General features: G+C 44.7%; 2 protein-coding genes across 2 annotated transcripts; one reads left to right on the top strand and one right to left on the bottom strand.

The window, feature by feature from the left end:
• Window positions 1-625: 625 nt before the first annotated feature.
• On the top strand, window positions 626-16,231 carry badb (BCL2 associated agonist of cell death b). The gene is made up of 4 exons (XM_056300393.1): window positions 626-730; window positions 2,659-2,808; window positions 10,861-11,081; window positions 12,146-16,231. Exons 2-4 carry the CDS (start codon window positions 2,667-2,669, stop codon window positions 12,281-12,283), a joined length of 501 nt encoding a protein of 166 aa, XP_056156368.1. The 5' UTR covers window positions 626-730; window positions 2,659-2,666; the 3' UTR covers window positions 12,284-16,231.
• Window positions 16,232-16,305: 74 nt separating this feature from the next.
• zgc:101765 (uncharacterized protein LOC450036 homolog) lies at window positions 16,306-21,143 on the bottom strand. Its single transcript, XM_056300660.1, has 6 exons — window positions 21,015-21,143; window positions 20,401-20,696; window positions 19,897-20,042; window positions 19,308-19,447; window positions 18,746-18,904; window positions 16,306-17,307 (listed from the first exon to the last, which is right to left on the bottom strand). Exons 2-6 carry the CDS (start codon window positions 20,646-20,648, stop codon window positions 17,128-17,130), a joined length of 873 nt encoding a protein of 290 aa, XP_056156635.1. The 5' UTR covers window positions 20,649-20,696; window positions 21,015-21,143; the 3' UTR covers window positions 16,306-17,127.
• Between the last annotated feature and the right edge of the window lie 5,367 nt (window positions 21,144-26,510).

Below are 26,510 nucleotides of genomic sequence, written 5' to 3'. Positions count from 1 at the left end.
CACAGCACAGCCCTATTCTGTTCACCTCTAATATTACTCATACTTGGATCTGCACTCGCACTTTTATTATTTATACTTATTTTATGTAGCTTTTGATATGTATACTCCTCTTACTCTCATCGCTGTGTACTTGTGTATATGATATGTGCAATTGAGAACAACGAACCAAGTCAGATTCCTCGTATGTGATCATACTTGGCCAATAAAGCTGACCCTTTACTCCTAACAGGGCTATCTGTGGTCTGCTCATGTCCTTTTAGGTGATCTAGAGATGAAAAAGAAAAATCATATTGCACATTCACACATGCCAAAGAGGGAAGGAGGGAAGGATTTAAGGAAGGAAGGAAGGAGCAGTGTGGCTGAATGCTGGATAGATAGAGCAGGTGAGTGACGCAGCCTTGCGCTGTGGACTATGGAGAGCGGATTGGGCCAAACCGCGTTCCATCGTGGACTCGTACCGAACTCGCTGCGCCGCTACCACACATATTACGGCAAGCCGGCGAGCCAAACAAAGCCCCGGTCGGGTCCTAGCTCGCAACAGTGACGTCAATGGCGGGTCGGCGGCGGAGTGACGCGATTGGACGAGAGAGGCTGGACTGTTTTCCGCCGTGAGAGGAGAAAAAAGAAGAAGAAGAAGACGAGACTCCCAGAAACAACAAGCGCCGCAAGAAGCCGAAGAGTCGGACCCACACACACACACACTTTTGGCATACTTCCGTAAAGACCGCGGGTAAGGGCATATCTATCCATACCTACACGTCACCCTCTGATTTCTGATAGCTCGTTATTTCGGTATCCGTGAGGGCTTTCGGGCAAGTGTCTTTTGTCCTCCTCTTCAGTCAACAACAACAAAACAAGCCCGCCGACTCCAACGCAGCCGAAGCAGGGTGGGTGGGTGTGTGTGTGGGGGGGGGGCTTTTAATGGGGATCGTTGTGACAAGTCGTTCATAGTTTCATAATCGGAGTCTACTTTTTATAATCAAAGTGCTTATCTCGCCGGCTGTCACACTGCATGTATACCTCTGGGCGAATAAGTTAGTGTGAGAGAGCAAGCGTTATAGCCAGCATACACCCTACCCTACCCTACCCTACTGGGGGGGGGGGGGGGGTGCGACGCCGGCCGACCAAACCGTGTGTCGCCGGTTGCCATCTTAATAATAATGTTGTAATAAAATGGCTGTATGTGTACTTTTACGAGACGATGCCCATAGCGTCACTTTCTGCCACAGTATCTCTTCCTCTATTAGGTGTGCTTGTGTTTGTGTGTGTGTGAGAGAGAGAGGGAGGAGAGGGAGGAGGGGAAGAGAGAGAGAGAGAGGGAGGAGGGGAAGAGAGAGAGAGAGAGAGGGGAAGAGAGAGAGAGAGAGAGAGAGAGAGAGAGAGAGAGAGAGAGAGAGAGAGAGAGAGAGAGAGAGAGAGGGAGGGAGGAGAGAGAGAGCGCGAGAGAGAGGGAGAGAGAGAGAGAGAGAGAGAGAGAGAGAGAGGGAGGGAGGGAGGGGAAGAGAGAGAGGGAGAGAGAGAGAGAGGGAGGGAGGAGAGAGGGAGGGAGAGAGAGAGGAGGGAGAGAGAGAGGGAGAGAGAGGGAGGGAGAGAGAGAGAGCAAGAGAGAGGGAGGAGAGAGAGAGAGAGAGAGAGAGGAGAGAGAGAGAATTTTGATATCATCCATCCATCCATCCATCATTATCCAAACCGCTTATCCTGCTCTCAGGGTCGTGGGGATGCTGGAGCCTACCCCAGCAGTCATTGGGCGGCAGGCGTCGAGACACCCTGGACAGGCCGCCGGTTCCACCACAGGGCATTTAAATTTGGATGACTTAAGAGTCGTTTGGAGGAACCACATTTTGCAGTTTCATACACGAGTAACTTTGCTGTCCTATCCTTGAAACTGTCTTCACATGTCCTAAATCTATCATTTTCAGAGTATGACCTGCAATGGCAGCGGTGGTCACACATGGCTCCTCTTTGGATTTCTTCTCACAGTCCTAAGACCTGCACGCAGAGTTGTAAAAACCAGGTCCAGAAAGTAAATGTCCAAACCGTGTATTTGCTCCAACCATGTTACTAAACCTGCTGATTTCATTAGCTAGTTTTCCCTCCCTAGCTGAGGAGTGGTGTTGACTAGAATCTGCTGGTGTAGTGCATGAGTGGAGCAGATACATGGTTTGGACTTTTACTTTGTGGACCTGGTTTTTACACCTCTGCCTGCACGTCAGCTGAATCACAGACTAAATTGCTTAAAAGTTATGTCTAATTTTGTCCATTAGCCCCACAATGAACTGACAATCAGCTCAGGTTGTCGTCCTTCCTCTCTCACCAAAGTACAGCAAAGTATGCTGGGATAAACACCAGCCCCCCACCCCCCACTCCACCCCATGACCCAGAAAAGGAGTAAGGGGGTAAAGAAAATGGCTGGATGATGATGATGATGATGGGGAAGTGTGTGTGTGTGTGTGTGTGTGTGTGTGTGTGGTGTGTGTGTGTGTGTGTGTGTGTGTGTGTGCGCGCGCGCGCGCGCGTGTGCAAGTTTCCCCAGTATCTGCCTACACAAGCGCACATTATTTCCACCCACCTCTCATTCACACACATACACAAACATTTTCTCCTCATCTAATCAGTCTCCTTCTTTTATTGTGCCACCTTTTCCCCTCATTTTGCTAGATGTCACGATGGACACAAAGTTCACCATTTCTGACAGCGAATCAGAGCCCTCCGAGGAGGTAGAGGAGTCAGAAACTGACCAATTGTACAGCACGCAGGAGCAGAACTCTCTTGGACACAACCTCACCGCACCTGAACTGAGAATGGCAGGTGAGATTTAAGAAAGGATTAAAAGAGACAACTGATGGGGAGGTTTAGAATTGAGTCTACACTCTGGACACACGCATTCAAAAGCAAATAAATGAAAGAAAGAAACCACAAGGCACATTTTCATCTGCTTTTCAAGAGTATCTTGAAAGTGCCATTTTAAAGTCCAACAAGATCCTCAAGAAATGCAAAGGAAAAACCAGAAGGCACGAAGGGCTAACAAGGATTACTTGTCAGAGAAGAAATATGAAAACTCTTTTCTATATTAAGATAAATTGTCCACCTTAAATGCGTGTACAATAACATTTGTATATTTGCATTTCCAGTCAGCTTTTCTTACTCATTTAAAATGTATTTACAAATAGCTTAGTGAAAATGGGATTCCTGTCAGAAAAGAAGGAATGCAGAAAGGAAAGAAGGAATGCACTGTGTTTCTGCTCCATCTGTCAACAATAAGAGTCATTGCTGGACAATGCTGGACAGGATCACTGTGTTACTCAGTATCCCTGTCACAGTCATGGTTTTCAGCATTATCTCTACATAGACATTGTATGGATAACACCCCAATAGGAGCCATAATACAGAACAGTCTTCCTTTCCACCGACACGAACCTAATTCTAGCTCTGGGCTGTGTTGAATCCACTGCGGACCTTCTAAGAACCAGTTTGCTTTTCCACGGGCTAGACCTGGCTACAGAGCCTTGTCATTACATCACTGTATACGTCTGTGTACAACTCCACTTTCCCAGCAAGATGAGGCAAGAAATCAACTGCATAGGTTTCAGTTTTTTTTACAATTTTCGCCATTTCATCATTAAATTCACATCTGGTGTGAAATAAACTGCGTAGATTTCGAATATTGGCAGTTTTAAATAAATTGATGGCGACTCAAAAATTTGCTCCAACGTTTTTGGAGTTGAGAAACTCCACAAACTCGCAACCAGCCAACCAGTAATGCTCAAAGACCCCACTGTGAGCTGGCTGGAGCTCTCTCTCTCTCTCAAGAGACCAGTCTCGTTGGCAAGAGGCTTTTATTTCCCAAAGGTCCACTATAAAATTAACAGAATAACAGAACCTGTTATAATCTGTCTTGTTATCCTGTGGGGTCATTGGTCTGAAATTTACAAGGTTTCCTTGATTAATTTCTCAATGTTTCTTAGGGTGAACTCTTTGTCGATGTGTTTTTAAGCGTAGGATTTCAGGTAGTTTTACTAAAATTAGGTTTTTAAATGCGGAAAAATTAATATGGCCTGTCAAATTCACTCTTGTCAAAGCTGATCCAATAAAGTATGTGCTGATAAAACCATTGGATTCCTATCAAACTTTGATTTGAAGTGTCATTACTGAGTGTTAAGGGGTGCATGCATTATTATTGTTGTCGCTGAATAATGCATTCCCTATTGGTCTTGTTGGTCACAATAATCCCGCTTTCTGCCCCTGACATAAGCAGTTCTTTCTTCTAGCCCAGCAAAGAGTTTGGCTGTTGAAACACTAAAAACTGGTTCGAGATTAGGCACTGGCTCCGAACCAGCCCTCAAACTGCCTTGGTGGACAAGTGGTACAAACGAAAAGGAAGAGAATGAAAAGGGAGGTTGCGTCAACCTTTTGGAGAGACAATTCTTCATTAAGATATATGTAAAAGTAAAGTAGGGTCTGTCAATCATACGTAAAAAATATTTTGTTTTCAACTATAACCACTTGCAAAAAAGTTTGAGATACACTAGATGAGTACACTGAGGCTGTGACATCTTATATCAGCTTCTGTGAGGACAGCTTTGTACCGTCATGCACCAGGGTTAGTTACAACAATGACAAACCCTGGTTTACTCAGACAGCTTAGGTTGGAAAAATAGGGAGTGGTTAGGGGTGAGGACAAGGTCTGTTTTAAAGAGTAAATACAGGTTTAGCAAGATGGTAAGAGATGCTTAACGACTGTACTCTGAGAGACTTCAACAGCAGTTATCAGAAAACAACTCCGCCTCTGTCTGGGATGGCCTCAGACAGATCACCAACTACAAACCAAAAGCCCCCCCAACTCCACTAATGATTTGCACCTGGCCAACGATCTGAATGAATTCTGTTGTCGATTTGAAAGACAATAGAACAGACCTGACACCATCCCCCATGACTCCATCCACCAGCTCCTCCTCCCCCACCTCAGCACCGGCCCCAGCCTCTCCACAACTGCCCAACTTAGAGGCCCCCTCCTCCCCTACCACAAGGATGACTCTCTCCATCCTGGAGAGGGACGTTAACAGGCTGTTCAAGAGACAGAACCCTTGCAAAGCTGCTGGATCAGACTTTGTCTGTCCCTCCACCCTGAAGCACTGTGCCGTTCAGCTGTCTCCAGTATTCACAGACATTTTTAACATCTTACTGGAGACATCCCACATACCAGCCTGCTTCAAGACCATCATCCCTATCCCCAAAAAACCAAGGACCACAGCAATCAATGACTACAGACCCATCACCTTGACCTCTGTGGTAATGAAGTCTTTTGAGTGCCTTGTTCTGTCCCATCTTAAAACTATTTCTGACCCAATCCTGGACTTCAGGCAGTTTGCCCACAAAGCCAACAGGTCTGTGGACGATGCAGTAAAGTTGGCGCTCCACTATATCCTCCAGCACCTGGACTCTGCAGGAACCTATGCCAGGAACCTGTCTGTGGATTTCAGCTCCGCCTTTCACACCATCCTCCCAGATCTGCTGCAGGACAAGCTCTCAAAGCTGCATGTGCCTGACTCCACCTACAAGTGGATCACTGACTTCCTATCTGACAGGAAGTAGCACGTGAAGCTGGGGAAACACATCTCTGACTCCCAGACCATCAGCACCAGTTCTCCTCAAGGCTATGTCGTTTCCCTTCTCCCTGTATATGAACAGCTGCACCTCCAGTCACCAGTCAGTCGAGTTCCTGATATTTGCTGATGACACCACCCTTATTGGGCTCATCTTTGATGGGGATGAATCTGCATACAGGTGGGAGAGTGACCATCTGATGTACCAAAACAACTTGGAGCACAATGCTCTAAAGACAGTGAGATGGTTGTGGACTTCAGAAAGTGCCCAGCGTTCATCACCCTGTGTGGCTGCCCAGTCAACACCATGGAATTCTTCTGTTTCCTGGGTACCATCATCACCTAGGATCTCATGTGGAGTTCAGCTCTCACACCAAGAAGGCACAGCAGAGGGTGTACTGCCTGTGGCAACTGAAAAAGTTCAACCTGCCAAAGCCAATGATGGTGCACTTTTACACTGCCATCTGGGGCAGCACGGTGGTTAGCACAGTTGCCTCACAGCAGGAAGGTCCGGGGTTCGAACCCCAGGCTGTCCCATGTCCTTTCTGTGTTGAGTTTGTTCTTCCCATGACTGTGTGGGGTTCCTCTGGGTGCTACTGTTTCCTCCCACCATCAAAAAAACATGCATGTTATGGCCCTGTGGTTAGCACTGTTGCCTCACAGTAAGAAGGTCCTAGGTTTGAACCCCAGGCCGTCCCGGGCCCTCTCAGTGTTGAGTCTGTGTGTTCTCCCCATGTCTGTGTGGATTTCCTCCAGATGCTCCAGTTTCCTCCCACCATCAAAAAGACATGCCTGTTAGGATTATTACTCCTGCCTGTGCCCCTGACCAAGGCAATAGGAAAAAGAACTGGAGTCGGTCCCCGGGCGCTGCACCACAGCTGCCCATTGCGCCTATACAATAGGATGGATTAAATGCAGAAGACAAATTTCATTGTAACCAAACAACTGTACAATAACAAAAATAAAGTGGTGCACTTTTACACTGCCATCTGGGGCAGCACGGGGGTTAGCACAGTTGCCTCACAGCAGGAAGGTCCGGGGTTCGAACCCCAGGCTGTCCCATGTCCTTTCTGTGTTGAGTTTGTTCTTCCCATGACTGTGTGGGGTTCCTCTGGGTGCTACTGTTTCCTCCCACCATCAAAAAAACATGCATGTTATGGCCCTGTGGTTAGCACTGTTGCCTCACAGTAAGAAGGTCCTAGGTTTGAACCCCAGGCCGTCCCGGGCCCTCTCAGTGTTGAGTCTGTGTGTTCTCCCCATGTCTGTGTGGATTTCCTCCGGATGCTCCAGTTTCCTCCCACCATCAAAAAGACATGCCTGTTAGGATTATTACTCCTGCCTGTGCCCCTGACCAAGGCAATAGGAAAAAGAACTGGAGTCGGTCCCCGGGCGCTGCACCACAGCTGCCCATTGCGCCTATACAATAGGATGGATTAAATGCAGAAGACAAATTTCATTGTAACCAAACAACTGTACAATTACAAAAATAAAGTGGCTTTCTTTCTTTCTTCTTCATTCTTTCTTGAGTCTATTCTCACCTCCTCCATCACTATCTGGTACGCTGCTGCCACTGCCAAGGATAAGGGCAGAGTGCAGCATATCATTCACTCTGCTGAGAGGGTGACTGACTGCAACCTGCTGTCTCTCCATGACCCGTACGCCTTCAGGACACTGAGGTGAACAGGAAAGATCATGGGTGAACCTTCTCACCCAGGCCATTGTCTCTTCACAACACTCCCCTCTGGGAGGGGGAACTGGGGGGAATAGTGTGATCCTCCCACGGTCTATGTCCCCCTGGTGAAACTCCTCACTGTCAGGTGAAAATAAGCGGCTGGCAACTCCACATGTATTGGAGGAAGCATGTGGTAGTCTGCAGCCCTCCCCGGATCAGCGGAGGGGGTGGGGCAGCGACCGGGACGGCTCGGAAGAGTGGGGTAATTTGCCGGATGCAACTGGGGAGAAAAAAAGGGGCAAAAAAAAACAAAAACAAAACACTCCCCTCTGGCAAGAGGCTAAAGTCTAAAAAAAAAAACACAGAACCTCGTGCCACAAGAACAGATTCTTCTACCTCTGTGAAGTTGGCACCCCATGTAATAAGAACATGAATAAAAATATTATCGTTCATTTGTGCAGCGTTGGTGCTGATTTGTACCGTAAAACTATTTTTTGTGCTGCAATGTTTTTTGAGATATTAAGCATTATATTTCATAGACTGTGATGTCACCCTGCACCCCATTATCATCCAAAATGTTCAAAACTGGTCTCATTTGTCTGTGCTCGGTTTGTGCCCGTTCGTGCCGTTAAACGATACATATGTGCACTTTTAGTATTTAAGATATAAAACAACATTTTGCCAAAGGAATGATGTCACCCTGCACCCCATTATCGTCCAAATCGTTCAAAACTGGTCTCGTTTGTTTGTGCTCAGTTTGTGCCCCTTTGTGCCGTTAAAAGAAACATTTGTGCCCTTTTAGTATTTTAGATATAAAACAACATTTTGCCAAATGAATGATAATATTTTTATTCATGTTCTGATTACATGGGGTGCCAACTTCACGGAGTCTTGGAATCTTTTTCTTCAAATAAACATGACATGAAAAAACAAGATCCCGTTTCAAATGATTATATGATAATTATGATATGATAATTATTCATAATTATATTATGATAATTTAAGTAGATTAGGTTAAGTGTGGTCAGCTGAAAAAGAAAAAAAACTCCATATTTCTTCAGAGAGGGCACATCTAATTGCAGAAACGGGCACAAACCGAGTACAAACAAACGAGACCAGTTTTGAACGATTTGTACGGTAATGGGGTGCAGGGTGACATCACAGCCTATGAAATATAATGCTTAATATCTCAAAAAACATTACAGCACAAACAATAGTTTTACGGCACAAACGCTGCACAAATGAATGATAATATTTTTATTCATCTTCCGATTACACGGGGAGCCAACTTCACGGGGGTACAGCTTCTTCCCCTACAGCAGTAGGCCTTTCTAGCAAGACCCCAGAACCCTTCAGATCCTGACACTGCCATCCCCCCACCCCCCCTTCTAGCTTCCCTACTGTGCTCTCTGTATATGGAAACCTTGCATTAAACCTGCACTACCCTGTTAATAACTCTTATTCTGTAAATAGCTTCTTAAAATTCTCATTTAGCTTTTTGTAAATACAGCTCCTGCCACCCAGTGCCGGGCATCAGGGGCTGCCATGTTGTCTCTGTGTTTCAACTCTGAACCAGTGGTGATTGCACCTTACTTTTACTTTTTTTATCTAACATATATATTTTATTTATTATTCTTTTTAGCTTTTATTTTTACTATTTACTGTTAATCTTGACGTCTTGCACCAACATGACAAATTCCTTGTATGTCCTTGTACTTGGAAATAAATATGATTCTGATTGTCACTCCTCATGCCTAAACCTAATCGATCTAACCAACGAAGGCGACGAGTACCAGCCAATCAATAGGGCGGGTCTTCACAATGGGCAAAGCAGTTCTTTTCAGTGTACTGATTAGAATCGGTTCATTAAAAAGATTCGTTCAAAAGATTTGGTCACTGAATCGTTCAGTGCTTGACCGGAGCTCCGTCTGCATAGTCCCACTCAGTGAACTGAAACACGGCTGAATGTTCAGTTGGGCTCTCTAACTAGTGAACTGAGAGAACAGTTATTCGTGAATGATGAGCCAGTGAGCTGAGAATTTAGTTTGGAAAAAGGTACCGTTTGCAAACTGAAAGCTGCTATAACAAAGTCCTACCCTATTATGTACAGTACATATATTTTCACGACACCCAATTAGTCCATAAAATATTTGGTACTACTTCCTACTTCGAGACGTCAAGACATGAGAGGGAGGTAGAGGGTGAGAGGCGGGCTTGGGCTCACGTTCACCATGTACGTTCAGTGAATGAATCACTGAACATGCATCGTTCCCTCGTAGTGAAAGAATCTGAGACAGTCTGAAGCTCAGCCACCCGTTTTTTTCATACAGCAGGTTTCACCACGTGTTGTAAACCACGAAAGGTGGTGAGATTTTAAAAGAACTCAGTGATTGTTAAATGTACTTTGCTCTTTTTAAATTTATTCAAAATCTAATGAGTACAGATGCAGCAATTTTGTTTATGCACTCTGTGATACTATCCCATCTCTCATATTGTGTCACAACTTGGTCTCAGGCAAGCAACGCAACAATGCAACCACTCCGTAAACTCTATAAACAAAAACTGAAAGTACTGGATAGAAAAATCTAATTCCTACCACCATTGCAGTATTGTGAAGAAGTATAATCTTTTGACTTTTGAATTTTTTTGTTCATGGCTGATGTCTGTTTAGCCATCCATCCATTATCCAAGCCACTTATCCTGCTCTCAGGGTCGTGGGATGCTGGAGCCTAACCCAGCAGTCATTGGGCGGCAGGCAGGGAGACACCCTGGACAGACCGCCAGTCCAACACAGGGCCGACACATTCACAACTAGGGACAATTTTATTATGGCTGATTCACCTGACCTACATGTCTCTGGACTGTGGGAGGAAACCGGAGCACCCGCAGGAAACCCACACAGACACGGGGAGAACATGCAAACTCCAGACAGAGGATGACCTGGGATGACCCCCAAGGTTGGACACCCCCAGGGTTCGAACCCAGGATCTTCTTGCTGTGAGGCGACCACGCTAACCACTGTGCCACCGTGCCGCATGTCGGTTTATCATAAAAGATTTTTAACGGTCTTGCTCCGCCTCCAAATGAATGACTTGATCTCTGCACGTTCGCTCGCAACTGACTGAGAAATGAACGGATCGTTTCAGGAAGTAATTCAGCTCAGTTCATTCGCCCAAAAGATTCGTTCTTTTGACCAAATCGTTCGTAAACGACACAACACCAAAATAAGGCATGTGTGTATGTGTGAGACATCACAACCTTAAAACATACCGGTAATTCAAAATGAAGAGAACTATTGATATTTTTTTCCATCAAGAAAAATTCTGCGGTGTCCGTTACACCTGTCCCTGGCCCTGAAAGGCCCAGTCCAGACCCAGCATCATTGGCGGAGGTAACCTGTCCCTCTGTCCCCGGTAATGTGTTAAGAAATTACCCGATGTGTATAGGAACTGACAGAAAAGGTAATGCATAAAATGTGTTATTGCGGCGCCAAAAGGCACAGGGAACATGTTTGTGTGTCTTGATTAAGTTTAGTATATGTTAAAATGTTGTTGACCTGTATCCTCCTTCTCTCTCCCCTTCCAGCAAGCGGGCGGATCAGGCTAAACTCAGAGTCCCATGCCTCCACTGTCTCCAGAGATGGGGCGCTCCAGGCTTGGGGAGAAAGCGAGGATACTGTGCCCGGTGATGGAACACCTTTCCGCGGTCGATCCCAGTCAGCTCCCCCAGCCCTCTGGGCAGCCAAGAAATATGGCCGGCAGCTGCGGAGGATGAGCGACGAGTTTGACAGCATGCTGGACAAAGGGGTGAGAAACAAAAAGGGATGGATGGATGGATTGACGGGCAGATGGATGGATGGGTGGATTTTTCATAACAGAAAAAGCTGAGGGACTGAAATGGAACAGTGATGGAAGAATTACATGTTTTGAGTTACAGAGGAGTATGACAAAGGGAGGTTGTGAGGACGGATGTATAACAGTGGTGGATTTCATTGAGAGATTTCACAGTAAAGGATATAAGGCACCCAACCCATCAGTTAACCCTTCAAAACGATGACATTTCCACTGGTTTTAAGAAAGTAATCATTAAGATGTTTCAGTTGCTAACTACCAACATAGGGGCAAGAGTGTAGCCAAAAGACGAAGTGCAGGATTTATCTTCCTGAGTCGTCGGCTGACATGGATAAACATGCTGTGAATACCAGCGATGCTCCATCTTGTTTTGCCGTTCTGATTCCTGAATTTCCAGATCTCCGAGGCAATCACATCCTCCCATCATGGCCCCCCAGTGCATTGCGTTATGTTATCATCTCCTTTTTCTAGTTTGGGTAGCACTGAAATTCCCTTCATTCCAGAAGCAGACATTTTAAGTAGGGTTGGAAATGGACCAAAAACCCTGACTTTTGGCAAACATTTTGGGACTACTCTGGCCACACAGCATGTTGTCACAAGTCTAAGATATCAGAACACAAACAGTCAGGATCATTAACAAACTGTGTCCCCCACATACACACACACAGTCATGCCCCCCCCTCTTAAACCCCCCCCCCATCCGTGCTGGTCACTGGTCGACAGACACCAGCTGTCAACATTGAACTGAAATGGCGCTTTAATGGACTGTGTTGTTAACTGTTTGTGCTTTTTTTTTTTTTGTTCCCTCTATTTTTATGTTTTTAGTGGTATCGTTTTTAGGGAAATTTTAGATAGGTATTTTTATCTTTTCTGTTGCACCGCTGTGGGCTGGGAGAATATGTATGCAAGTACATAATGAAATGACAGTAAACTGAATCTTGAATCTTGAACTTCAGTGAAAATTTGACCAAGTGATGTTGTTTTTAAAGCCGCCTTTCTTTTCCTCTCGTCCGATGCAGGGGATGAGGAAGGTGAAGAGTGCAGGGGCGGCCCAACAGATGCACCACTCTAAAAGCTGGTGGAGCTACCTCTTCAGCCACCAGGAGTCAGACGGAGAGAACAGCCATCACGAAAACCACAGTAACCGCAATGAGTAGGGACCGGGAGGGACAGAGTGGGAGGAGGTGAGGGAAGGGACGGGTGGTTTGGAAGCGACCAAAAGCCTGTAGAACAATCTTGACAAGAACATGGCCGACTGCACTCAGCAGGGGGAGATGGACGGAGGCGTGGAAAAATGGTGAAAGGTGGTTCCAGATGCAGAGGCTAACTGGACAAACACTGGGTTGACACTGTACCATTGTTTTTTGTTGTGTTTTTTTCTTTTGGCTATTCAGTCAGCCTGTCATATTAGCTATCTCAACTCTTAACACAACTGTGTTTTATCTCGCCCGGATAGACTGTTAGTAACCCCAGTTGAACCTCACCCGAATTGACAGTTTCTATGTTAATGGTGGTGGTTAATGGGAGAGGGAGAGGAGGGGGAATATCTCATATAGAGGCAAAGATAAGAGTAGGAAATGGTGGGGGTGACCTGTTTGGGTGCCAAGTACTGCCCCCCCCCCCCCATCTCTGGAACAACCACTGTAACTGCACTGAACTATAGCAAGAGGAATAGGCAGGGAGATAAAAACTAGGCAATGACAGATGGATAGAGTTAGACGGGGTTTGTTTAAAGAACATGATATATAAGGGGATTTAAGAAACCCACAGTTAATTGAGGTTTCCTGTTTCAGTAGTTTCTCCCATAAACACTATGCAACGTAGAGGGAGAGAAAGTCTGGCCAGTTTAGTCACTGTGACCGCTTGCATTTCGACTAAGCAGCCGTGCAACCTAAGGAACTGTTTGTCTCTGATCTGATAGATTACGACAGGTAGGAACTACTTTATAGAGCTGACTGTGACCACTGCAATCAAAGTCCACAGAGGGGTGCCAAGTTTGCAGTTATTTGTCTCCACACGTTTTTGAGGTTGTTTTTTTTTTTCCAGTTTCAAAGTAGATAAACTGAGGCAGCTCCACAAACTGCCTGCTTGGCTCTAAAACTTTCTTTTCTTACTAGCTATAGGATACACATGGAGCTAGCTAACTTTACTTGTATGGCAGAATAGTCTGTAGTTCACAATGCACAGCGTCTTAATTTACAGCCCCCTCCGTCAACAAGGAAGCAAAGGGTGAATTTCCTCACACATTCAAACTGAGCCATTATCTCTCGTTCTATCTAGCAACGTACAATCCAACAAAATTTACATATGGCTGCACTCTGGTGGGGAATACAAAAGAATCTACCATCAATCACTTTGTACCTCTCAAATTTTTATAATACAATCTTGTACAAGGACAATCTCTGATAGGGCTGAAATAGTGTTTTTTTAAAATACTGAACTTCAGGGTTATATTTTATCAGATAAAATGGAGAATTAAATTACATATTAAAAAGCACAAACCAATGCGGATCTACCTTATGAAAGCCTCTGGCGCGCGAACAAAACAGACTTAGGGCTTTTAAAGTGTAAATATTTTGTTAATATTTTAATGGATGGCAGGGATGGGGGAATGAAGGTAACATGGATTAATCACAATCCTCTATTTTACATGTTCGATCAATTTAACAATAGGCAGTGTACAATCCATGGCTCTCAGGATGAATATTTTGTGGATATTAAAGATTGGGATGGGGATGAATTATCCTGCTGTATAATGAGCCAACACACAAACCTTTAGCCCCATTTACTCAGTGCACATGATAAAAGATGGATTTGGAAAGGGCAGCGAGCCACATTTTAAAGCCTATGAAACCAACAAGAACTGGAACCTGGTTTACCGAACCAGTGGCCAGTCCTGTTAGATGAAATGAAAAATACATGCAAAAATGTGGCTGTAACTGCGTCAGGACTTTAACGTCAGGTGGAAATGGGATTCTTGAAGTCGGTCAAGACTTTTCTGAGCAGGGAGAGCTGACCTTGGATCAGTTTCTCTATTTGAAAGCCACACTGAATTTAGTTTGCCGTTTCACACTGTAATGAGCACGGTCAGAGAGGGAAGCAATGGATTTTGGGTAATTTTGTTGTTCACTCTATATTGATTTAGTAATTGTGTGATCTTTAAATATTCACCCCTATTAAAGTTTAGTCTAGCGAAGACAAGCTTGCACTAGCTCCACTTGTAAAATCATATTTTATGCTTAGTACTTAGTACAGAGAAAGCCCCCAGTGAGAAACCCCAAGACCAGAACTTAAACTCAATTACGCTTGACGAATATGAACTGAGGCTTGTTGTGACTTGTTTAAAAATATGTGATTATTGAAGATGACAATGATAGATTTGTTCGACTTGTGTCTTATTCTCTTCCTCTCAGCTTGTAAGGTTCTTGGGGTTGTGTTGCATGGGGTTCTGGTGTGCAGGTAAACGGGCTGCGTTCACGGTCGTCTTTGGTATATGACCTTTTCCCTTCCCTTCTCCCGTAACTCTTCTTGAACGGGCTTACGCACAACGACTGCTTGAGGAGATATTTCCTGACGATCTGACACAGCCCTTCTCTTTGATTCCATTAAAGCTAGCATCTGATTGGGGCGTCCGGGTGGCATAACGGTCTATTCCGTTGCCTACCAACATGGGGATCGCGAGTTCAAATCCCCGTGTTACCTCCGGCTTGGTCGGGCGTCCTACAGACACAATTGGCCGTGTCTGCGGGTGGGAAGCCGCATGTGGGCGTGTGTCCTGGTCGCTGCACTAGCGCCTCCTCTGGTCGGTCAGGGCACCTGTTCAGGGGGGAGGGAGAACTGGGGGGGAATAGTGTGATCCTCCCACGCGCTACGTCCCCCTGGCGAAACTCCTCACTGTCAGGTGAAAGGAAGCGGCTGGCGACTCCACCTGTATCGGGGGAGGCTTGTGGTAGTCTGCAGCCCTCCCCGGATCGGCAGAGGCAGTGGAGCAGCGACTGGGACGGCTCGGAAGAGTGGGGTAATTGGCCAAGTACAATTGGGGAGAAAAGGGGGGGGGGGGCCAAAAAAATCTAGCATCTGATTGATTACAAATCCATCCAGACTTGGCCACGTTAAAGACAGACGAGTTGTTTAAATTTAATTCACCCTTTCAGTGCCACCAGATCCTGTATATAGTCTAATGTTCCTGTCACACCTGTCAGTTTTACTTTGCCTGTGTCTATTCCTGTCAAACAAAAAAGGAGTGATTAAAAGGGTTTCTGATGTTAAGATATCAAATATTTCAACGCTAGCTAACCGAGATGTTGGAAAGGGATGTCGAGCATCCCATTTGTTGACAGTGTTGTGGTTATGCTGCCAGGGCCAGACAGACTGTACTCAAAAACAAACAATAGAAATCGCTGGCAAAGAATATGCACGTGACATTGGCCTGGCATGAATTACCTCGGGATCTCGGAGTTCAGCTGGAATTTTGAAGAGTCAACGTTTGTGATGAAATGCCTTTTCGAACTTCCTCTAAACATGCTGCAACTTCGTGACACAGATTTGCCAGTGTTCTCCGTACACCTACATACCCAACCACTGCCTTAAGCTTTGTGGCTCACCGTCACACAGAGAAGTTCAAGTAAAGCACATTAGAGCTGGCTGTCACAATCATGGCAAAGTGTTTAAAGGGGTTTTCAAAACATGCCTTGGTTATTACACCGTTTGACATGAGCAAATGTGTCGCAACGATCTGAACAGCTGTGACGAAATGGTTTTGCTCTCTTTCCTGCAACTGTTAACGCTCGCCTCCATTGCTTTGAGGGAATGAGCATCGTTTTGAACATCGCATAGCATTTGTGACATTGAACGCACCCTCAACTAACCTGCCGGTGCGCCTGTAGCTTTGCAACCATCCTTACCTGGATTATTGAGCATGCATAAAGACATCCTTGGTATTACTTGAATCTTTTAAGATGTGTGTGGAGAAACTCGAACAATGAATATTCCCTCTTTTTTTTTGGACTGCTTTTCATTTTTAATGCCTTTTGTAAATGTATTTTCTCTACTGCTGTGCCACTGCTGATATATCCTGTCATAAACAATAAAGAATTTTATTAGTGGTTTTGAAACAAGTCTCTTGACAAGTGGGGGTTTTTTTCTGTGCATAATTTTTATTCAAAATTAGGAACACCTTCAAACTTCTTCTGAATCGTTCAAGGAAATTACACAGTTAAGCTTGAAACGTGACACATTTTACCTTATACAGTGGATATAAAAAGTCTGCACACCGCCGTCAGAACCTTTTCCACCTTTAATGGGAAATTGCAGCCTATAAAATTCAAGTGAAAAACAAACAAACCTTTTGGGGGAAAAGACCATCGTGGTGCTTCAACAAAGTATTAGTTTAGGGATGTGCACACTTATGCAACCAGGTTATTGTAAGTGTTGTATTTTTCTTTTTCCCTAAAATGTTTGATTGTTTCTCCACTTTATTTTTATAATTTGCAATTTCATCTTAAAGGTGGAAAAGGCTCTTACATGATTTATCTTGGGTTTTTTTTTTTAAATCACAAAAACCTTCCATTTTCTTATAATGCCACAAAGGAACATTGTGAATATTAACGATGAGCAATATTTGGTTGAGCTTGGTGGAAGCTCGGCATGTTGGGCCACATTGATGTGGATAACAAAGTGAAATAAGGTGGGAAATAAAATTAAAAAAAAGGTTGAGGTAACATATAATAAGGCAACATCTACATTGTTCCAATATGTTTCCTTTGTATTGCAGCTTTAGAGGCACCATAAATGCAGCAGTTTTGCCAGAAACATTGCTCAACAACCTCAACGCTCAAAACGTTATCTCTGTTGTTTGGGTAAGTTGTGGTTACCCACCCAGTGTACCGCTGGTTCTGGTGGTGTCTCTCTTTCACACTCACACACACTCTCTCACACACACTCTCTCACACACACTGCAGCGTACTGCAATTCTGCCAGGGCGTCGGAGAAGGTTTTCGGGTCACGCCACCTCTGAGGAGTCCCAGCAGTATTTGTGCCCGCGGTCCAAAGCAGACAGCCTGTGCATGTCTTTGTCACTCAGTGTGAAGTTAAAGAGCTCGGCATTCTCCGCCACTCTTTCTGGGTGGGAGGACTTGGGAAGCACGGGGACGCCCTGCTGTACTGCCCACCGCAACAGAACCTTGGGGGAAAAAACAGGCGTGTGTGTGTGCGGTTCTGCATGTGTCCCATCACCTTTTGGAAAAGCCTGTGTCTGATAAACCTGAGAGCCATGACGTCTGGAGCAACAGCTCCTGATGGTAAAGATGAAGGGGGGGTTGTAGACCAAGCACGATCCAAATGCTGTTTTGGGGCCACGTGATAAGGAGACTAATGTCTGCCTGGGTGCTGATCACTGTTATTCAGCAATACAACTGACAACAAATATCAAAACAGACAAGACAAGCAAGTCTCAAATATGAAGGCAGCTGTTACCTAGCACATCTGCCAAACGTCGGCTATTTTGAAACGTCTTCAATTGAAATTGGATTGCGGCGATTTCTGCACAGTTTGCGGAGGACTGCGAGTCAAGCAAAGTCTTCTGGGGGCCAGGGCATCACAAAACAATGACAAGAACGCTAAGCCGGCCCGCATAATGCATTTTCTAACACAGAAATCTGTGGAGAGTAGGGAGGATGTGAGGCTTTTGGTTTTTTTTCTTCCCCCAGTCAGTAGATGCAGCAATCTAGGCTGATACGTATGTGCTAGTCATATTATGCTTCAGAAAAGCTGAACTACTACACATAACCCCTTTAAACCTGCTCTTAAAATGGAGACTCTTAGCAGTCCCCCCATGGATGTTGTTTGGCATCTCACCTCTCAATACTGGAATTTAGTGGGCAAGGCCAAGCCTGAAGAGAAGGAAGTGTTCCACATATATTCTATATTTTGTTAATGTATATGTATAGTCAATATACATACTTATTCTGTACATTTTTACTTGATTTCATGTAAAGCTCTTTGCACTGCATGTTTATGTATGAAATGTGTAGTATAAATAACTTGACTGATTGATCAATTGATTAACTGCACACCTCATCCTTTGCATTAAATCTTCTCATATAACAGGCCCTTGTTTCCATTAATCAATATTTTCTTGGTTGAAATGATGAATGGCCAAGAATGTGTGTGAGTGAGGTGTCTGAGTAACGTAACGGTCTATTCCGTTGCCTACCAACACAGGGACTGCTGGTTCGAATCCCCGTTTTGGGCGTCCCTACAGACACAATTGGCCGTGTCTGAGGGTGGGAAGCTGGATGTGGATATGTGTCCTGGTCGCTGCACTAGCGCCTCCTCTGGTCGGTCGGGGCGCCTGTTCGGGGGGGGGGGACTGGGGGGAATAGTGTGATCCTCCCATGTGCTACATCCCCCTGGGGAAATTCCTCACTGTCAGGTGAAAAGAAGCGGCTGGCAACTCCACATGTATCAGAGGAGGCATGTGGTAGTCTGCAGCCCTCCCCAGATCAGCAGAGGGGGTGGAGCAGCGACCGGGACGGCTAAGAAGAGTGGGGTAATTGGCCAAGTACAGTTGGGGAGAAAAATGGGGGGGGGTGTATGTATGCATGTGTGTGTGTGTGTACCTGTGCAGGTGTGCGACCACAGCCCTGTGCCACCTCGATAACTACGGGGTCTGTGACCAGCTCTCCTTTCCCTAGGGAGGAGTAAGCCTGAAAACAAACACCGTACTCCTTACACACGTTCCTCAACTCCACCTGGCACAGACGTGGATGGAACTCTACCTAAAGTGAGAGAGACATACAGATAGAATAACGTTTACTGTTGTCTACCGTATCTATCCATTTGTTCCTGTGGGAACGTGAAGCACTCTGAGTCTGGATCTGCAGCAGAGTTATACAAATCAACTTCGCTTGACTTGACAGATATTTGATTTTATTAATGTCCACAAACCATACACAATTCCTGAACATAAACATTCAGGGACACAGCAGCCACACCTTGGTATATCTGTTAATAAGACAATAAATCTGTATGCATAAGTATGCAAGCATGTATATTTATTTCTGTATTACTCCTGTGCATACATGTTTGTATTTATCTGTACTCATATATTCAACTGTCCCTGTATATATATATGTAAGTATGTTTGTTCTTTTATTGTATCCATCTCCCACCACATTTTACCTGTAGAACTGCAGGAGCGACCTTACAGCTTTGCATCAGTTCTTTCATATGGGCAGGGGTGTAGTTGGACACTCCTATGGCTCTCAGTTTCCCCTGGGCGTACAGCTCCTCCAGTGCAGCCCAGCTCTGGGCTCTGTTCCCTGTGAGGAAGCATTACCATCTTGACCTCTATCATTGCTATAGCTCAAGTAAAACTGTATTATGAAGCAGAAATATCTGACAATAGTTGAAATTTAAGGAAAGTGATCACTACCACAACTACGTATTTTGGCTGCCTTGTCATTTTGTCCTTCCGTTAGTGGGCTTGTACATTTTCCATTCCGGATGTGATCATTCGTTGTTTATTCAACAGATGTTTGACAGAGGATGAATCTCACTTTTTTAATCAAATGACACAACAGCCATCTGGTAAAGATCAGGAATAAACCAGGCATACCCTAGGAACCAATTACAAAAGGCAGATGAGCATGCAGAAATGCTTTGCCTTGGGTATTCTAGATAATAGTTTAGAACCGGTGTATACCTTTCCGTCAGTTTCCATTTGCGCCTCATCTCAAGCCGCCATTTGAATTTTTCACGTCGTACTCACCTGGATTGCGCTGATCAGTCACCGACAGCCCCTGTGTGCCAGGCCAGTGGATCAGATAGAGGTCGATGTAATCCAGGTCTAACAGGGAGAGACTGTGGAGAGCTCCCTCCATGGCCTTCACACCCTGGTCTTTAGGACCCAGCTTACTGGAGATAGAATCGAATTGAAGGAGGGAGAGAGCACATAGTACATATGTAAAGGCACAAAGGAATCTAGAAATCAAGCATGCAGGACACCAAACCTCCACACATTATTTCTTCTCTAAAAAATGTATTGTGTTATGTTGTATTACGATTCTGAAACTGCGTAACAACACTTTCTGAGGCGAGCAAGGACAGATCTGTATGCAGCATCGGAACTTAACGTGGCATGTTATATATTGTAAATACCTATCCAGCTCAACATCACACTTACTCCTGGAAAAAAAAACAATGCCTATAAATTATGCATGAGACCACTTCGTTTTAACTAGAATATTCTCAACATTAGCGCAATGCAGCCCACCTAGTTATGAACACATCCTGCCTGGTAAGTCCGTATCTAGGCAGGAGTTCCCTCAAGGCTCGGCCCAGGTCGGCTTCGTTCCGGTATACAGCGGCCGTGTCAAACGCCCTATAACCTGTGGCCAAGGCCGCGTCCACGGCCCGATGGACCTCCTCGGCACCCTGCAGCTTGTATGTCCCCAACCCCAGAAGAGGCATCTGAGTCTCCGTATTCAGCGGGATGGTGGGGGTGGAGGAGAAAGAGGACATCTTCACAGGTCTGAAAGGCGCGTATTTTTCAGGCCTTTAGGCAACCAGCTGGAGACAAGAGACCCGGAGAGTTAGGAGCAGGTTTGCAGTTTCCCTAAATAATTGTGTAAACTACTAATAAGACACATTAGTCCCTAGCTAACGTTAGCCGAGCGGTTAGTGATGTCGCCTTGTGGTGCAGTACACCCGTATCGAATCCCGCACCGGGCAAGAAAATAACCGCTCATTATAAAAAAATGTTAAGCTAATAATTTACTTGAACATAGGATGTGTAGTAATTATCCACCAATACTGATAGTCCCCGTTATCCAGTTTGGCACAGCCTAGATTTAGTCATGAAAAAAAAAAATCAAAATTCTATCTTACGTAATATTGACAGACGTCTGCACTTCCGGCTCTCTTCAACCGGATGACGCACCGCCGTCACTGCCTTCCCCCCCTAACTGTTACTCACTTCGTCTGGTGTCGGTAGCCGTTTTCAGTGTACAATAAACGCACATAAACCCGTTTTTACGCCATCAAAACACAATAAAGCCTAAACTGCACTGTACGGCAAGGTGGAAAGAATCGAAAGGCAGAGACTAAAGCTAAACGTTTAAAAGTTTAAAAAAAAAATGCCGATATACAGAAGCGCTCGGCTCATGCGTACCTGACCGGAAGTTGACGTGCGAACGCCGCGGAGGAGTTCCCCCCACGTGGGTCAGCTGACGAGTTGGTCACATGACGAGTTGGTCCGCGTCGTTCACCGTCGCCATAGCGACACACTTGGGGCCCGCCGTTTATTGGCTGGAGAATCAACCAACGAGCGCGACGCCGCTAGAAGGCGGGAATCGACGTCGTCCGGCGAATAGCGCAAAGGAAATTCTTTGACTGACAGACGAGGGTTTAACCGTTCACGCGTCGGAGGAGCTCGTTTTGGTCCGGCTGCTCTGGAATTCCGTTGTTCCCCACACTCCGCGGTCTCTTACGGTAACGCGCATGCGCGTACGTAAAGACAAGTGTACGTAAAGACAAGTGTATGGAAAGTGAAGGTAGAGTATCTGACAAATTCTTCTGTTTTCCAGTCGTTTTGCCGTGTCCAGGACCTTTTTTTTGAGTCCTCTTCCTCACAAGAGATTTTGACCCTTACCTCATATCCAATCACTGTACTCGTGGGACAGCGAATGTTAATGATCAAGGGAGTAAATTGAGGGAAATTAGTGTCAGATGAGGCATGTTGTTTCAGTGAATGGTCAATACTATTTCCTTCTACTTACTTTGAACACTTATGTCATGCTCTCCCCCGTATCAATCAATAAATCAATCAATGGGTTGATCAATCGAGCCCATCACTCAATCAGTAAATCAACTTATCAATGAAATAGTCAGGTCAGTTGTTCAACAAATAATTTTTCCCCCCTGGCATTTTCTTGCAGACTGCCATGGCCCTGCAGACCTTCTCCTTCCCACTACCCGAGACGCGGCTCTTCAAGGCCAATGGCGTCGTCTACAAGTTCAACATCAGAGGAGGCGGCAGTTACAGGCAAGAGCATCATCATCCTCCTTTGAGGTCCTTTATGTTCCATCTTTTTTCCCTTTTTTTTTACAGGGTGGTCAAGAGGTTAAGCAAGGATGTCCTCCGGCTGGAGATTCTAGGTGGGATTCCAATACTGCCATACAGTGTCCTTGAGCAAGGCATTTTACCCTACCTAGCACACTAGCTGCCCTGCCAAAAGACAAAGTATATCAAAAATAATTAATCCTCCCTACATTCAAAGCAAATCAAGTTGTCTAGAAGTAGGCTTACAAAATGTCTTCCTTCTCCTTTCAAAATGTCATCCTTGGAAACAAATCCTCCCTCCTCCTCTCCTTCCTTTTCCTCAAAGATGGTTTTGTTCGTCAGAGATTTGCAAAATGCCTTACGAGCTCAGAAACAGGATGGGGGTGAGCTTGGATACAGGCAAGAGTTGGAGCATTGATCTGTCTTCTCCCTTCAATCTTTTCATGCTTCTTTTGTCCCAGCTGTCATTCTTGTTAAATGCTCCCATGTCACGTCCCTAAGTTTCCTTTTGACATGCTAACATTTCAGTAAACAAGGAATACCAGTCAGCCTTAATTCTGTGATTAGTTTTCAAAATAAGCGTTGCCTCTCATTACCCTTCAGTGACACCCAGCTATTTCCTCATGTCTAAATTAAGGCTTTTATTCAAACAACACTAAATCATACCTTTTTTTTTTCTTGCTGAGAACTAATTACCATGTCAGCTTTCTAGTTGTTTCTCTCAGGTTGACATGTGCAGTGTTACTTACTAGGATCAGAAAAATTAACCGTAGAGCGTGATAAGCATGCTGTATGCAGTGCATGCTGTATTAGGAAACATTCCATTATGAAAAAGGCTAATACGTTCTTCTTTACATCGTCTGAGTCACTGTTGATAGTCTGCACTGGCTGTTGTCATATAACAGAGTAATCACTGCAGAATACATACATGCAAGGAGGCTGTAGCTGCTGCCATACATGTGACCATATTTTTTTCAGAGGAATATATGAATATGATGTGAATATATTATATACATTGTGTTTCTCACCAGCGGCAAGGAGGTGATCAGAGAGAATTACATCCACCAGGAACTAGAGGTTATGATGAACACTCCATTCATTCTCATTCATTCATTGTTTACATCAGTCGTTCACCTTTGGTCTACGGAGTCAAGCTCTTTTACTAAACAAATTAATCTGTCAATTCAAACGAATCAGTGAATTAAGAACATGTGCAGTTTTGCATTTGTGTCCTCGGTCATTTATTTCCCAAGCCATTTTCCATCCCTCCACCACCCACCTCTCTCTCTCTCTCTGCAGGACATCATCAGAGCGGTTCTTGCTAACCTGGACAGTCTTCAGCCCTTCTCCACTGCTCATTTCATCGTCTTCCCATGTATCCTTCCACCTCATCCACCTGTTCTCCAATCCACCCATTTATTCATCATGCCATTCACGCTATTTTCCCTCCCTCCATCTACCCATATCCCATGAACCGATATTCATCCCTCCATCATGCTAAACATCCCTCTATTCCTTTCAATTTCAGCCGACCCTTTTGAAAAGACGTACTTTCATTTTCATTGTCATATGACCACTTTCACAGTATCTGTGATTATGATGGCAACAGCTTGAGATTATATAAATTGGCTTTTTAGCCAGTTATTATCACACAATTTTTGATTGATTTTTTTTGTCTTTCATATCCATTAGGCATCACCCTTGTCTTGCCACTCATGTTAATCCCTTTCCCTGCTGAAGGCAATATGCCTCATGTTCCCCATGAATTACCAACCTCACAGTTTTGGGGTCATATCAGGGCATATCACAACAATATCCAAATCCACAGGACTGCCATCGTCATTTGGGCCATTTTCTGTTTTCATTATTGCTCAGAGTTTAATACTCTGTATGCTTACCCTTCATTGGGATGTTCAAATTCAAATGGCTTTATTGGCATGACATATTCATTGGGATGTGAATAGCTAGCTTTGCATCATGCTGAAACACTGTACTCAAGTCAAAAAGCAGTATTGTGCACTATTTACGCACTTTATACCAAGTTGAAAGAAATGAAAAGCAGTTAAAATGATCAAATGAAAAAGAAAAGAAAGCAAAAAAGGACGTGAGTCAAACTGCAATGGAAGAAGCACATGGGGGGGAAAAAGCTATAACAAACTAAATACCAAGGGGCTAATGAAGTGTATTTATCAAAAAGTCATTGTTTTGCATTAACCAGAAGCCACCAGATAAGAGGCCGTGGGAGACTGTGTCCAAATTGGTGTTTGAACATGGCAAAAACAGGCTGACACCTTACCCGTTCACTATCAGTGTCTATCTGGAGAACAACGCACAAGGTAGTGAGAAGCAACAACCCTTCCACTTATCCACTAGCTGTCTATTACTCTATTTATCTACCTGTACACCTCGCTGTGGCACTCACGCAAGATATATGACAAACCTCTTTCGGTCTGATATTCTATTTTTCCTCTCAGGGAAGGATGCAGAGAAGGACTTAACCTCGGTGAGTTAGTGTGACTCTTAACGTGTGTCAAACTTTGCAAAATGAGTATGATTTGACTGTTGATAACTGACCTCTGCTGCTCAAAAAGTAAAAGAAAAATTGTGTGTGTGTGCCTGTTAACTAGGAGACTGAAGCTGCCATCCTCCCCTCTGAGCCGCTGCCGAAGCGCACTAGGACAGATTCACCACTAGAGAGAATCATACTACAGAACATCTTTGACAAGTATGAGCTTAACAACCTGGTTTATATCGCTGGGTGAGTGCCTCCGTTACTACTGCCTGAATCTTATCAAGCTTTAATTAAGCTTTAATTGTTAGTTTTTTGTTTGTTTGTTTGTTTGTTTGTTTGTTTGTTTGTTTCTTGCGTTAACTGAATTGGCACATCTCCTTTAAGCCATGTTAGACTTGGAGGAAATGTGGGTAATTTGTTCTCACATTGTCCCATGATGAAATGAGGGCTAAATGATCAAAAACAGTTACTGTCAAACTGAAACATTTGACTGCCTTCACTACAAAGTCTTTAAGTCCTTCATTTACTACTCCTTAAGAGCATTAAGATGGCAGGTTGCTGGTTCAAATCTCAAGGTTGGCTGGGATGATTGACTTTTCTCAGCAATGACCATCAGTGTGCCCTCGAGCATGGCACCTAAGTTAAATCTGCCCCAGTATAGCAGGAGCAATACAGACTGTAAACTGTGAAGCATCGAACGTGCGAGTGAGTAACTCTGGTATAAATCTCCATTCCCAGCTACTCTTTCAGTTATTGTAAAGACCTTGAATAATAGTTTCTTCATCAAATTAGTGTAGAGTAGGAATTACAAAAAGAGTTGCCTGTTTATCATTATAGCCTTGAAAATATGCTGAAAATGTAGACAAAGTTAAAACAGAAATGTGGATGGTCGCCATCTGCTTCACGGGCATTTTCTAGGATTTTGCATAGGGAGTGAGGACCACCGTCTGTCATTTTTGACATCGTCCCTGGTGAACTTGATGTGGTTGTCCACAGAGTTAATGTGGTCAGTGAAATGTGGTACGTCCTGAGATTTAATTTTAACCCAGGTGTCGTCCACAAATCTGAACCAATGGCTAGGCGGTGTCCCCGGATAGGACATCAGAGCCGTCTTTTCCACTTCCTCTTTAAACATGTTGGCCACTATAGGTGAGACTGAGGAACCCATAGCATACCCATGCTTCTGCCTGTAGTACTGCTTCCCCCCCCGTATGTGAAGTACGTGGACTGAAGACACAGCTTCGGGAGCAGACACACTTGGTCAGGAGCTGAATTTTGCTGTCATGCCGAGGCAAATCCCACTAGTGGAACTCATCACAGCCACGGAATCAGCGATCCGTAAAAACAACATCACGGACCCGGAAGCGGAGCAACTGCGGACGAAGGTTTCAGCCTGCCTCAGCAATACAAAGCCACCACCATCCAACATCAGTAGAAATGAGAGGAATGCTCTCACGACTCCCAGTAAGGACAATAACATCATCCTTCCAGCAGACAAAGGCCAGGTGCACTGTTGTATTAAACCAGAGAGACTATCATGAGAAAGTTATGACGTTACTTAGCAATATGGATACTTATGAGCCCCTGAAACGAGATCCAGGCAGTGGTTACAAGAAACAAAGTGATAGATTGTCTGAAGCTGTTAGAACAGGACAATGCTACAAACAGAATTTTGTACCACAGATTATACCCAGGAGAAGCTACACCTAGTCTGTATGGTTTACCTAAGATACATAAACAGGATGTTCCATTACGGCCTATTGTTTGTATGATTAACTCAGTGACCTATAACATCTCTAAGTTTCTGGCA

Source organism: Lampris incognitus, chromosome 20 (assembly GCF_029633865.1).
Source record: "Lampris incognitus isolate fLamInc1 chromosome 20, fLamInc1.hap2, whole genome shotgun sequence".
Classification (NCBI taxonomy): Eukaryota; Metazoa; Chordata; class Actinopteri; order Lampriformes; family Lampridae; genus Lampris; species Lampris incognitus.
The sequence above is the reverse complement of the archived record's forward strand: the minus strand, read 5'-3'. Positions and strand labels throughout refer to the sequence as shown.